This window comes from Monodelphis domestica, chromosome 2, assembly GCF_027887165.1.
Source record: "Monodelphis domestica isolate mMonDom1 chromosome 2, mMonDom1.pri, whole genome shotgun sequence".
NCBI lineage: Eukaryota > Metazoa > Chordata > Mammalia > Didelphimorphia > Didelphidae > Monodelphis > Monodelphis domestica.
The window spans coordinates 196,567,738-196,582,742 of NC_077228.1; the positions used below are offsets into that span (position 1 = coordinate 196,567,738).

The 15,005-nt window shown below is 38.0% G+C and overlaps 1 protein-coding gene across 1 annotated transcript; it reads left to right on the plus strand.

Moving 5' to 3' along the window:
- The first annotated feature begins 228 nt into the window (after positions 1-228).
- KRT20 (keratin 20) lies at positions 229-14,577 on the plus strand. The gene is made up of 8 exons (XM_007482248.3): positions 229-657; positions 4,486-4,568; positions 7,295-7,451; positions 7,687-7,848; positions 7,938-8,063; positions 11,282-11,502; positions 11,940-11,980; positions 14,259-14,577. Exons 1-8 carry the CDS (start codon positions 274-276, stop codon positions 14,354-14,356), a joined length of 1,272 nt encoding a protein of 423 aa, XP_007482310.1. The 5' UTR covers positions 229-273; the 3' UTR covers positions 14,357-14,577.
- The last annotated feature ends 428 nt before the right edge of the window (positions 14,578-15,005 follow it).

The window sequence follows — 15,005 nt, forward strand, 5'->3', positions numbered from 1 at the left end:
ATGCTTGTTATCAATGTTTAAAAAAACACTTTCCCCGTGTCCTCCCCATCCCCCAGGGAGGACTGCTCGTGGTCATCTCTGAGTTGTCTTGCGTTGGCAAATTCAGAATATCTGTAAGGAATAATCTAGCTTGTGGGGATAACAGGTAGGCCAGGTGTCTCCAGGGGCGGAGTCCATCCAGCCTATAAAAGTTCTCCCCTCCTGCAAGGACGATTGCACTCCAGCTGTTGTAGGTAGCCAGAGGATTCAGGTGTTCTGCCTTCAATTCCAATCATGGATTTCCCTCTCGGAAACTTCCGCAGATCCAGCTCCTCTAGCCAGCTGGGTCTCAACATGAATGTGGCAGCTTTTAAAAAAAGGGCTGTCGCAAACTTATATTCTCCCAGTGTCTATGGTGGGGCTGGAGGTCAGGGTACCCGAATTTCACAGGCCAGTTATGAAGCTCGTTTTGGTGGAAACACCTTTTCTGGTGATGAAAAACTTGCCATGCAGAATCTAAATGATCGTCTAGCCAACTACTTGGAAAAGGTCCGAAATCTGGAGCAGTCCAACTCCAAGCTGGATCTCCAGATCAGACAATGGCATGAGAAGAACTCTTCTTTCATTAGCCCGGACCACAGCACCTATTACAAAACAATTGAAGATCTCCGAAGTCAGGTAAGAGTTGCTGGGGGCCTTCTTATGGCAAATCAGATTCATGGGATTTCTCAGAGGGCAATAAAGGGGGCCACCCAAGAATCCTAGACCCAGAACTTTAAGAGACTAGAGGAACTCTGCTGATGATGACACCCAGCCTTCCTGTTATCACCAAGATCCATCCCTTACAAGTATCCCAAATTTGGCTTCACAACTCAGAGATGGCCACAAGTAGGCTTCCCAGGGGGACGATGGGAGGAAGGAAGAGATAAGAGTAGAATTTATTTTAACCATGGCAACAGGAATAAACAATTCAATGAATGACATGACCCTTTCACCTACCTTGGCAGACTTTTTACTCCTTTATAAAAATAAAGCAAATTTACCATTCTCACCAATAGTTTAGATCTTTAAATCCAACACCTTCATTTTAAAGATGAGGAAACTGAGGGGCAAAGAGTGGCTTGCCCAAGGTCATGCAGAAAATGTGGAAATTGAACCTAAGACTTCTGACTCCTGAACCAGCATGTTTTCCACTCTTCCATGATCTTTTGTGTGTTGTCTCTGAAGTTGGTGAGTTTAAGTTCAACCAATAATTAGATCCTTATTTTGTAAGTAAGTTCTTACCTGGTTACAGCTTCTCAGAATTGGACATTCCTCCCTTGGTGGACCTAACTTTTAAGAAATGTGGCAGTAGTTGCCTCTTAATTACCTTGCTCACAACACTTTCCCCCAATAATTTCAAAGGTTTCCTTCACTCTCACAAACCTTGTAAATGAATACCAACATATTGCCCCTAATTAGATGAAATAGGATAAAAAATGGTTAGCCAAGCTTGGAAAAAGATTCAATAAAGCCTGAATTTATTTCAAGCCTATTATCCTATTCTAGTTACCATTGCTATTTTTTTTAGCAATACTAGTTGGGAGGCAATGACTCATAATAAATAGAACCTGAAGCCCAAGTTCAAATCTTACCTCAGATATTTATTGACTTTGTGAACATAAAGCAAATCTTTTAATCTGCCTTGAGTTCCAATTATCCCATCAGTTTAAAAAAAAAAGGCTGAGGTACTTGCTCCACTTCACAAGCTTATTATAGGGGGGTAGTGTTAGACAAATATGAATTGCTATTCCTATAAGTCAATATTTTGTTTTCCCTATTCTTATTTATTGCCAATCAATCACAAGATGACAATTCTGGCATTAAATGGTCCCTCAGAAGCCCTATCTTCCATACTCATTTTTCTTTTCTTTAAAAAAGAAAACCCTTACTTTTTATCATAGTAAAAACTCTAAGACATTAGGGCAAGTGATAAGCAAAGACAGTTAAGTGACTTGCCCAGAGTCACACATCTAGGAAGTCTTTGAGGCCAGATTTGAGCCCAGGTCCTCTTGACTCCAGGCCTGATGCTCTATCCACTGAGCCACCTCACTGTCCCTTATACTAATTTTTCAAATGACAAAACAGAGGTCTAGTGAAGGTAGTTTTCCCAAGGTTACCCAAGTAGGAAACAGAATTTTGACCTGAGTTTCTGATTCTTGAGCCAGTATTCTTTCCATCTATGATGCTTCCTAGTCCCACCTGCAAAATCTATGTTATACGGGAAAGGTGGGGCTCTCTCTTTTATTGGTGCCAAGCCCTAAATAGACTTTAGCCTTAATAGCAGGCTTCCAGTTCTGGCAGGGAGTCAGTGCCTTTGGAATTCTCTCTTATTGTAAATTAATCCGAAAGCTCCTTTTCATTATCTTTTCCTCTTTTTAGAATTTATAGACCCTTAAAGCAAAGGTTACTTATCAGCAAGGCCACTTTTCTAAAGACACCTCTGACATCACTTAGTTGAGATAGGAAGCTCCCGTGAAAACCATGGTGGGGCTCAGGATTCCTCCCATAGCAGACAAAGCTATTCTAATTTTTGTCTCCACTCTCAGATCATTCTCTATCTTTATCAAGATAATGAGAGCCTGAGAAGCCATCCCTCTCTCCCAAACTCCTCTTTCCATGCAATTTTCAGAATGAAATTTATAGATAATCTAAATACACAGACAGTTCCTGAGCCTCACTGGGCTCTTAAGAGATTAAATGAGATTCCATAAGGGATTCCATCATAAACTGTAAGGCAGTATCTCAATGTTGATTGCAATAATTTGAAAAAAATTTAACTTGGCTACACATAGACAGATTTGGAAGCACTCTAAGATTAATCTTAATTAGAGAGGAACCTAGATACTGATGGTGATGGTGGTGATGGTAGTAATGGTGTCACAATCAAAAAACACTCAATTTGGAGTCAGAAGATTTCAGTTCATAGTTCATAACTGGGACACACAGCAGCAATATGACTGGGCAATTTAATTTCTCTAAATGGTCTAAAATGCCATTTCTTACAAAATGAGGAGGTTGGATTATGTGACATCTCAATCACCTTTAAATCTTGGATCTATGATTCTATGATCTATAAATGGAGGAGTGAGAGTGGAATTGATGCTTTCTAAGATCCTTTTTTAAGACTGTCATACTATGAGATGTCTTCTGAGGCTCTGTAAAATTAGGACCATCATTGAACTTTTGAGAGGCAGTTTGGACTCAAAGCCAGGAAGACCTGTATTCTAAACCTGTCACCGACACATCCAAACTGAAGGATCCTGAAAAACTAATATCTCAGTGCTATAGGCAACTCTGTAAGATTAAGTTGAAGAGAAGCTGCCAGTATGAATTGATAGAAGTTTCCTATGACAATGAAATGACGGGCCCATTCTCTCCCTATCCCAAAATGTATGTACTCACTCCCACCAGGAAAACTGGAAGGAATGAATAAGTTACTGTAGATAGACAGATGAAAAGATGGATGGGAGGAAGGGAGGGAGGAAGGAAGGAAGGAAGGAAGGAAGGAAGGAAGGAAGGAAGGAAGGAAGGAAGGAAGGAAGGAAGGAAGGAAGGAAGGAAGGAAGGAAGGAAATAGAGATAAGGAGGAAAAGAGATGGATAGATGAAAGGAAGGAAGAAAAGAGATGTATAGGCAGATAGATATAGACAGGTGGATAGATGAATAGATGGATGGATGGATGGATAGATGGATGGATGGATGGATGGATGGATGGATGAAGGGAAGGATGGAGAGATGGAGATATAGAGGTGATAGATATGTGGCAGGTAGTGATAGAGGGAGAGAGAGATACACAGTGCACAAATTTATATATGTATAAATCTGTGTATGTGTATATGTGTGTGTATATGGAGTATCCCAAGAAATTTAATAGCTTAAAACTATATATAATAGCAGAGCAGAACATAGTATATAGTATAGCATAGTAGAGTAGAATAGAGTAGGATATGGCATAGTATGGTATAACACTAAGGTAATGTTAATTGGTTTTTTGGGAGGAAGGGTGTCTAGATCAGTAATTTCATTGGTATGTACTATACTATACCATACCACACCATACCTTTCCATACTTGGTGCTCTCGCCACAATGTTAACTAACTAACCCACCTTTCACTTATTTTTTAAAATGCTTGAAGTGATTGCTGTCTCCAATTTACTAGGCACTAATTTAAGGTAATCGTATTTTTTTAAACCCTTACTTTTCATCTTAGAATCAATACTGTGTATTGGCTCCAAGGCAGAAGAGTGGTACGGGTTAGGCAATGGGGGTCAAGTGACTTGCCCAGGGTCACACAGCTGAGAAGTGTCTGAGGCCAGATTTGAACCTAGGACCTCCCATCTCTAGGTCTGGCTCTCAATCCACTGAGCTATCCTGCTGCTTCCAAGGTAATTGTGTTTTAAAATAAATTCAACTATTAGAAATTCTAATCAGTTCCAATTTCTATCTTTCAACCTTTCTTCCAGATTAAAGCTGCCCAGCTGGCCAATGCCCGTTGTCTCCTGCAGCTTGATAACTATAAATTGACCATTGAGGACTTCAGATTGAAGTAGGTCTGACCACAAAAGAGCAACCTCTCTAAAGAATTAATATGCATTCATGGGAACATAGGATTGAATCTTTCTTTTTAATAAACCCTTACTTTCTACCACAGTAACAACTTTAAGACAGAAGGGCAAAGCTAGGCAAATCAGTTAAGTGACTTGCCCAGAGTCACATAGCTGGGAAGTGTATAATGCCAGATTTGAACCCAGGTTCTCCTGACTCCAGGCCTAGAGCACTGAAGAGGTCTCTTGCTCTCTTTTCCTTTCTGTCTTTCTGTCTCTTTCCCTCTGTTTCTCTCTGTCTCTGTTGCTCCGTCTCTTTTTCTGTCTCTTTCTGTCTTTGTCTCTCCATCTCTGTCTATCTCTTTCTCTCTCAGCTCTGGGAAATCTCTAAAGCTCTCAGCATCAAAGAAAGTGATGAGCTTCATTGGCAGAAGTAATTTCCTCATTTGGGAGTTCCTTATATCATTGAAACTACATTTCTATTCCCTAACCTCCATAGGAATATTATTAGTATAAACAAGTGGATTAAGCACTAATTAACAAAAATCATTCTTATCTTTTCACAAAGCATGTTTAAAGGACCATGGGGTGGCATCAAGCCTGACAGTCTTTACTAGCAGAAATTTCATTATAAGGAGTGTATGAAACTATATTTCTCATTTTTAAAAATGTTTTCCATTTAATATTTTTAAAATTCTGAAATTAAAACACACACCCCCAAATGAGTGTTTCCCTAAAGGTTGTTGTTAATGTTCAGTCATGCCTGACTCTTCATAACCCCATTAGGGATTTTCTTGACAAAGATATTGGAGTGGTTTGCTATTTCCTTCTCCAACTTATTTGATGGGAAATTGAGACAAACAGAGTTGAGTGACTTGTCCAGGGTCACACAGCTAAAGCCAGATTTGAACTTAAGAAGATGAGTCTTTCTGACTGCAGGCCCAGAATTCTATTCACTGTGCCACCTAACTACTTCCTTTACCTAAACATGACAAAATACAAAAATAAGAAAATGAAATCACCAACCTCTATTTCATATTATTTGCTTTTTGTAAAAAAATGTATATAATAAAATTCTATACATTATTTTCAAAATTGTCCTGCCTATTTATACTTCCTTCTGATTTTCTCCCATTCTTTTTGGTGTATTTCAAGAAACAATTGAATGCCTCTTTGGGAGGCATTAATATTGTCAACTCCCCCTTTTACCACAAAATCCAATTAAAATTGTATTTCTTTTTTTTTTCAAAAACACCAAAAAGCCTATATTTCAGAGCAATTGTTATTTGAGATTATACATCTCTCAAACAGTTCATATGAGTAAGATTCCATTATAAACCAGACTCAAACCATCTTTCTTTATTTATATCATTGAACCACAGAACATCCATGCATTGTGTTGTGCTGATATAGTAATGCAATTGATTGGGGTTAGCTTCCTCAAAGCCTTATGTGAAAGGGTCGTCACTTGGAGAAGAGAGTCTTACTCTATTTGGTCCCAGCGATGAGTAAAAGTTTCAAACTAGCAAATTTAATTGGATGTAAGGGAAAATTTCCTTAACAATTAATAGGTGATCTTGGGAAGTAAAGGATTCCTCATCACTGTAGGTCTTCAAGCAAAGATGACATTAAGCATAAAGTAGAGGGGATTCTTTTTGCAGGGATAGGTTGGATGAAATGAAAACTGACATGATAATAAAAATAATGATTTATAAAGTGCTTTCTGTGTGCCAGGAACTGTTCTAAGTACTTTGAAATTATCTCATTTGATTCTCACCATAACCCAAGGAAAGAGGTGCTATTATTATGCCCATTTTACAGATGAAGAAAATGAAGCAGAGATTAAATGACTTGCCCAGAGTCATATAGCTAGTAAATATATGAGTCTGTATTTGAACCCAGGTCTTCCCAACTTCAGACCCAGAACTCTAACCATCGTACCCCCATAACTTCTAATCTTGAAATCCTAGGATAGCAATAATAGCTAACATTTATGTAGCATTTACTGTGTGCCAGGCATAATGCTAAGTGCTTTAAAATTATTAATTCATTTGATACTCACAACTCTGGGAAACAGATGCTATTATTGTTCCAATTTAAAGATGAGGAAACTAAGACAAACAATGATTAAGTGCCTCTCCCAGAGTCACAAAGCCAATTGAGTGTCAAAGACCAGATTTTAATTCGTCTTCCTGATTTCAGACCCAACACTACCCACTGGGCAAGCTTCCAATGAGCTTCCCCCCCCCAAAAAAAAAACATTATATCACAAAAATAATAACCAAAGAAGGCATTTTCCTTTGTAGGACACTCACTTTTTCAGAGCTGTAACTAGGACAAGGAAATCAGGTCTTTGCCCTAGGATACCAAAAGTTTAAGGGTACCAAGAGCACTTGTATTCCATTGGCAGGGAGAAACTACTGAGCTCATCAGCAAGAATAATCAGTTAAAATAGAAAGCTACCAAATGATCTGCCTCCTGCCCCACCTCATCCTTCCCCTGCAATTTCTCCTCTCTAGTCTATGCCCATCTTCCTTCTTCCCTAGCAATGACCTCACAGTCTCCCAGAATCTCCATGAGCCAATGACCCTGTGATTTTTCCCTGTTGGATCCTTTGTACCACTCTTCACTGTGATCTTCCCCTCTCCCTCTCCTCCTGCCATTTGTCTTACAAATGGTAAGCTGCTTGCCCCATCTACGGCTCATTACAGCTCTTTTTATCCTATAGGTATGAATCTGAGTATGGAATGAGAATGACCGTGGAGGCTGATCTCCAGGGACTGAAAAAAGTCTTTGATGATCTCACCCTAAGAAAGACAGACTTAGAGGTGCAGATTGAAAATAAAAGTGAAGACTTGGTTTTCCTCAAAAAAAACCACGAGGAGGTAAGAAAAATAATTATGCCTATTAGTCTAGGTTCCTCCAGATCCCTTCCAGCAAAAATGTGACTCAACAGAAGCATCCCTGCATGGATAGTGTTTTTGTTTCTGGCCTTTTGATCCATTTTTAGTTTGAAAGCCAATGAGATAATATCTTTGGGCCACTGGTGTCTTCTCAAACTAGCTGGAGGAATAAGAATAAACTTCAGAACAAGATTTACAAAGATGTTCTTTCTCTTAGGAAATTGCTGTCCTGCATCGACAACTAGGCAAGACCGTCAATGTGGAAGTGGATTCCTCTCCTGGCCAGGACCTTGGAACCATCATGAATGAAATGAGGAATAAATATGAAACAATGGCACAGAAATATCATGAGGAGGCCAGAGCACAATTTGAGAAACAGGTAAAAAAAAGTTCACATTTCCAGGGGATCCCCAAAAGAGATAGTGGCTTAAATTACTTTCTTTTTTCTTGTTGCTCTTTCATTTTTAGATTAAAATGCTACAAGAAGAGGTCACAGTGAACACCACGGAGATTAGGACCAATGAGGTTCAAGTGACAGAGCTAAGACGAAAACATCAGAGCTTAGAGATAGAGCTCCAGTCCCTTTTAAGTATGGTAAAGTACAGTTGCTATCTTATTCATATAATTCAATAGAATATAATCGGGCATGTATGATGGACCTATTGCTGCCGCTATCATACCAGACTTATTAAGTCATTAGGGTGAATAACTCTTAGCATGGAAATCCCCTCCACCAACATAAATTGGCAAACTTGGAGAGTTATTAGCCTGGCAGTTGAAGACTTGCCTACTGCTCTCCCAATGGGTATGTGTCAGAGGTAGGTCTGGAAACCCAGGTCTTTCTGACTCCATGGTCAATTCTTTCTTCATGACCCTGTCCTGTCTCATAGACCTTTCAGCATATGAACAATTCATAATAGAAAAACATAATCCTAATTGTTATTCTTAATATTAATTATAATTAGCCATTATTTATATGTTGGTGTGTTGATACATAGTAAGATATATTATTGAGAGTTGGTCCAAATTGGTCATTTTATTAGTCCAGGAAAGTCCCAGTAGGGAAATTCTTTCAACCAATGTATATCATAGGTGCCTCATCTAGAATTCTTAATCTTAGAGTTACCTGAGGCACTGAGATTAACTGACTTGTCTACGATCGTTGACTATATGCCAGAGACAGAGCTTGAATTCAAGTATTCCTGACTCCAAGAGCTCTGGACACTATGCCACCCTATCTCTCAAGACACAATATAGGAACATCTAGGTAATAAAACGATAGGGAGCCAGGCCTGGAGTCAGGAGGACCTGGGTTCAAATCTGAATTCCAACACTTCCTACCTGGGTGATCATGGGCAAATCACTTAACACACACTCTACCCCCCATTCCCTGGTCCTTGCCTCTCTTCTCAGAATTCATACTAAGATAGAAGGTAATGGTTTAGAAATATAAAGCCTAATAAAGTACAATAGAATATTGCTAATAGTTAAAATGTCTGCAATGATTATTTTAATGATCTCTATTAACATAGAGCCCTGTACATACTATCTTTGTTGTTATTTAATTGTTTTTCAGTTATGTTCAATTCTTTGTGACCCCATTTAGGGTTTTATTGGCAAACATACTGGAGTGTTTTGCCATTGCCTTCTCCAGCTCATTTTGCAGATGAAGAAACTGAGGCAAACAAGGCTAAGTGACCTGCCCATAGTCACATATCTAATAAATATCTAAGGCCAGATTTGAACTCAGGAAGATGAGTCTTCCTGACTACAGGCTCAGTATCCTATCCACTTAGCTGCCCCACATATTATCATAATATTTGTCCAATTAAAATATATTTCTATTATTTTAAAATACTAATTATTTTAATTTTTGTTTTAAAATTAAATTTATTTAATTAAATTAAAGTTAAAATTATTTTTTTAAATAAACTTTTAAAAGTCCTCATTCTATGAATTGTCTTCTTAAATAAGTTCTTTTTTTTTTTTACTTTCTGTCTTAGTAATAAGTCTAAGACAGAAGGGAAAGGACTTGACAAATGAGGTTAAATGACTTACCCAGGATCATACAGGACTAGAAGTGTCTGAAGACAGACTTGAACTCCTAGTCAGATCCTCCCAACTTCTGACCTGGTATTTTATCCACTGTAAACCTTGCTGCCCTTTAAATGAGTTCTTAATCCTTTTTTTTAATGTCATGGACCTTTTTGGGAGGACCCTAATATTTTGTTGGCTATGTCACATAAACATCTGTAAATAGGGAAGACTGAATTCATGTGTGATCTTGAAATAAATCTAATATGAAATCTAAGAATGGGTCTGATTACAATAATTTCAAAGTAGTGATAAGCTCAGGTAAAGGATATTTTGAAATATTCGCAACAATAGTAATGTGCTATGAAAATATCTGTGGTTTCAATTGGTGGCAAAATCACCAATACTGCTCTTACTACTGTGGTTTGTTGCCTACATTCATAATTGAAGGAAGTTCTAAATTTTAGTTAGAGAACATGTGAACATAAAGATGTATTTTCTCCCACCTAAGTTCTCAAATCCCCTGAAATCTACCCACAGAGCGCTCCAAGGATCCCATGGCTTAGAGGAAAAACTGTTGGCAGTAGTCAGGATATCTGGCTTAAAATATAAGCTATTAAATTTAATTGTGGTTGAACTGAAATATATTAAAATTGGTGGTCACCAGGGATTTAATTCCTAAATCCCAAAATAAATTACTAAAGTAGAATGGAATTTATGATAGTTTATTTACAATAGAGTCTAAGATATTAAGGAAGTGAGAAAAGGGTAGAGAAGGAGAGAGAGCTCTGGCTTCCTCAGAGCCATGTAGAAATTCTAAGGTCCTAATCAAGGAAAAGAGTCTCAAGACTATGGGCCTTTCTCAGAGGTTTACACCTCCAGAAAAGGCAAGGTCACTAAGTCAGCCTTTCACTCATCAATGGTGAACGTCTAAAAAGAAAGCAGTCTGAGGTCTCCTGCATGAGCTCCTCCAGGGATCTAGTTTCCACAGCCAAGTCCAAATGTCTGTCTTCCAGTCTCTCCTCAAGGGTCTGTCTTCCAGTCTCTCTTCCGAGTGACTCTTCTCCACTCCAAGCTCAAGAGACTGATCCTCCAGTCCAACTCCAAGTCAGAATACTCCAATCCAACTCGAATCTCAAATATCCTCTTCTGGCCTCTGGTCCTCTTTTTAAAGATCTTTTTCTCTTGTGTCACCTCCCCTAAATTTCATGTCTACCAATCACAGCAGATGCTTCTCTCCAGGACTGCCCACTCTTTAGTTCACACTTCTTTGGTTAGATTATACCTTTTTTGGTTACTTAACACTTTTTTTCGTTAGTTCACCTTTTATAGTTAGTTAACAACTTTTTGTAGTTAAAATGGGTAGATATATTTCAAATACTGAGATACAACCTTTTTGTAGATTAAAATCTAAAAATAGACTGGATTACAATTCAATCTTCCCAATAAAGGAAGAGCTAAGTACCTTCATTGTTACAATCAGAGGATTACAATTTAATCTTCACAATAAAGGAAGAGCTAAGTATCTTCATTGTTACAACCAGGAGATAGCTAAATCCAATCTTCACAAAGCTCTGTAATGAATAATTTTGTGGCCATGGATATTTAACCTTTTTTGGACCTTAATTTGCTTATCTGTAAAATGGAGACAAAGATGCTTGAATGATCCACTTTATAGAGCTATTATGTAGAACCTGTTCTGTCAGGTTCTACATAATAGCTATGTAGTGCTATGTAAGTTTCTTGAATTAAATCCTTCGTTTCTCCATTGAATATAGAAACAGTCTTTTGAGCGTGCCCTAGAAGAGACAAAAGCTCGCTATGGTTTACTGCTGAAACAGAATCAAGAATTAATACACTCTGTAGAGACCCAGCTGATGAAAGTCCGAACTGAAACAGAACGACAAAATGAGGAATACAAAAACCTTTTTAACATCACGACCTATCTGGAGATGGAAATTGCCACCTATCGCCGCCTCCTAGAGGGAGAAGATATCGGGTGAGCCAGCAATTCTGGAATCACTTGGCCTCTGCCAAGATAGAAGCAACTGTCTTGAAGTAGTTGGTCCTAAAGAAAAGGAAGAGAAGTCAAAGTCAGATTCCCACTAACTTATGGTTTTGTCAGAACCAGATACTTTGTGACTTGAGGATCAGTTTTCAGATCTGTACATCTGAGTAAAACTGTAGACAAACCCTTTTCAAGGAAACTGTTCAAAGTCCAAGTAAAGAACCCCTATCTTAGAGCAAGGTCATCATTTTGCCCTAATATGACACATCTTATACAGCAGAACAAAATGTGTTTGAATTAGGAGAAGGCTAAGGAAATATCATACATGATTATTCAAACCCTAAATTTAATCAAATTAAAGGCTAAGTAAAGGATTCATTTACATAGATGGTGCTAAACTTCTTTTTGTTTCTTTTTCTTTCCTCCAGAAAAATTGAGGCTCTCCAAGCAGAAACTGGGGATATAAAAGGTAATTATATATATTCTCCTTTTTACACATATTACCTGTAACACTGAATCTTGGAGCCCAATTTAGAGTAGGACAGTTGGAATTTTGCCCCATCTGGGGTGGGGCAGACTTCTCCAATATAGTGCTCTCATCTTCAGGACCTTTGTAACAATTTATCACCCTGAGTCCAGCCCCCATTCAGAGTTCTGCCTTTCTCTTTCCCTATATTCTTTCATTTGTTGCTTCCCTCACCTTGCCTCCTCCACGGAATTGAGGAGTAGAGCCAGAATCCATTGAGAGCTATAACCAAACTCTAGAATATGGACTGTCTCCACTCCTGGTACAATTGCAATTGATCAAAGAAGACTATCATCTGTGCCACCCATCCCCACAACTGAATTTTCCCCAGAATTCCCCAGAATTCCTAGTTATGGCTATGCCAAACTTTTATTCATGTTATTTTCCAAGGGCCAGTGACAATGCAGCTCAATGCTAAAACAGCCTGATTCAATGACTTCTATGTTTGACAGTCTGACATGCCTGAAAACAGCATAAAGAATCACCCTCCCCAACCAAAATTGTACTGGGAAAAGTTGAATTCTCTCTCCTTAACAGAGATGAGAAAGGAGGAAATTTCAAAGTATGTATCAGGGCTTTCTGTGATTCTGGAATAGAAGAATCAGGTTGGCATATGGGCTTTTATTCTGGTTGTTGTTGTTATTATTGTAAGCCTAAGGGAAGAATTAGTCTAGGAAATTCAATAGCCTGCTGCATTTTTTGCCTTCATTTATAAAACTGTCCCACTAGTATGCAGGTGAGCCTATGTTCCCACAGGCTAGGCTAGCAGAGTAAAAGATATGTCAGACCCCACAAAAGTGGAAAGTTTTAGACCAAAGTCCAGTGATGTACTATGGGTTCAACAAGAGTGGCTGTCAAGGGATGAATTTCTCAGAAACAACAACAATCTGAAACTGTCTCTAAGGTGTGGAGGTTTGCAAAGTGCATTGGCAAAGTGATTGTGCATACCAAGGAAATTGCCTATCTTTAAAGTATGTATCTAAATCTAATCTGGTGATTTGCATGATGTATATTTATGTATATGCATGTGCCTCCATATTTAGGCTTATTTGTGTATAAAACTAAAGATAGATAGATAGATAGATAGATAGATAGATAGATGATAAAGAAGGGAGGGAAGGAGGGGGAGAGACAGAAAGACAGAGACAGAGAAAAAGAGAGACAGAGATTGCCTTTAATTTAAATACTATAGTTTTAATGCTTATGCATAAAAGAGAATTGCCCAGCATAATTATGACATAAGTAAATGAGAGTGCCAGGCCTTTGGTCAGGAGGAGCTGGGTTCAAATCTGATCTCAAACATGTCCTAGATGTGTGATCCTGGACAAGTCACTTAACTCTGAATGTCTAGCCCTTGCCACCCTTCTGTCTTAGAACTGCTATTAAGACAGAAGGCAAGAATTAAAAAAAAAAAAGACTTAAGTAAGTAGATTAGACAGACTTGGGATTCCTTGTATTAATTTGTAAACAGATGGAAGGTTTGAGAAGAGTCATTATGTAGATGGCATGGTAATTAATTAAGTGGTACATTCCATTAGGTTTCCAAGATTGGTGTATGCTGTTCTTTGTAGCAACTAATTAAAAACATATAATTATATGAATTAAGATCATATAAAACTAACTGGGTGAATTGAAATGGTAAATTAAAAGCTCTTTTTAAAAAGTATGTGAGTACCAAATAATGCTAACTTAAAGTTCAATAACATGAGTTAGTGTGAGGAGACGTGGCATAGTCAATGGAGGAGCCAATCTTGGCCTTTTAGGGGTTCATATCTCACTTCTGAGAGATATTATTTGATCCTGAGCAATCTGAGTGCCCCAGGCAGATTTACTGGAGAAAGAGAACTGGCTCTAGATTCAGGAGTCTTGAGTTTAAAACCCTGCTTCTGATGCAGGATTAACCTCTCTGGTTACTAGAGGTTAAACTCTTCAGTTTCTAAATCTATAAAATGAAGCGGTTGGAAATAGATGGCCTCTGATGTCCTCCCTAGGTCTCTATCTGTGATCCTAGCAACTGAGTTGCCAATGATGTGTGTTAGTGAAAGGAATTTTGATATGAGGAGTTCTCCCACATCATAAAGGAGACAGACAGACAGACACAGAGAGAGAAAGGCAGACTGAGACAAAAACAAAAAGGGAAAACAAAAAAGAGAGAAAAAAATGAATGGATTGATTTATATGCATGAATAAAAAACAAGTTCCATTTGTATCTTCCATCCAGAAATAACAAAAATCAGGAAGATTAAGACATTTGTGGAAGAAAGGGTAGGTGGCAAGGTTGTGTCATCTGAAGTCAAAGAAATAGAAGAGAAGATTTAAACAACTATGAAAAGGAGGTGTATTCAATGATTTGGAAAATTTCTATCAAACTTCAGAATGTTTTCCTAGTGCAAACATCAACAATATGGAAATAGGTTTTGATCAAGGAATATTGTAATACCCAATGGAATTGCAAGTGGGCTATGGGAAGGGTGGGGAGTAGGGGAGGGAGAGATAGACTATGATTCTTGTAACCAAGGAATGTTCTAAATTGACTAAATAAAATTTTTTAAATGTAAAAAAAAACTTCAAAATGTTTGATAAGGAAAGTTCCTTTCATCCTGAGAGTATTTTATGGTAACAAGAGATAAGAAATTCATTGAATATACTCTTCTATGGAATAAAAAAAATGCCTTCCAAATACTCTTCATTCAGAATATTTGCAAAACTATTGCATGTATGTACAATCAGTGCAAGGAAATGTAAAACATCTTTGTTACTTCCTTCATTGAAAGTTGTGGATCTTCTAACCATGGGGGGGGGGGGGGGGCCTAAATATGTAGAAACAAACATGAGTGGAGGGGAAATTTCTACTTAGTTTTCTCCCCATTCCCAAAGTACATATAATGTTTTTCTGTAGTCTATTTCCTAGTCATGCCTATTTCTTTAATGATCTCACTGAATTTCAGAGATCTGATCTGTCTCCTTT

Excerpts from the sequence above, each read along its gene's own strand:
- KRT20 (XM_007482248.3), top strand. The coding sequence starts at position 274 with ATGGATTTCCCTCTCGGAAACTTCCGCAGATCCAGCTCCTCTAGCCAG. Across the intron at positions 7,452-7,686 it reads TCAAAAAAAACCACGAGGAG|GAAATTGCTGTCCTGCATCG; the intron begins GTAAGAAAAATA and ends TCTTTCTCTTAG. Across the intron at positions 8,064-11,281 it reads TCCAGTCCCTTTTAAGTATG|AAACAGTCTTTTGAGCGTGC; the intron begins GTAAAGTACAGT and ends CATTGAATATAG.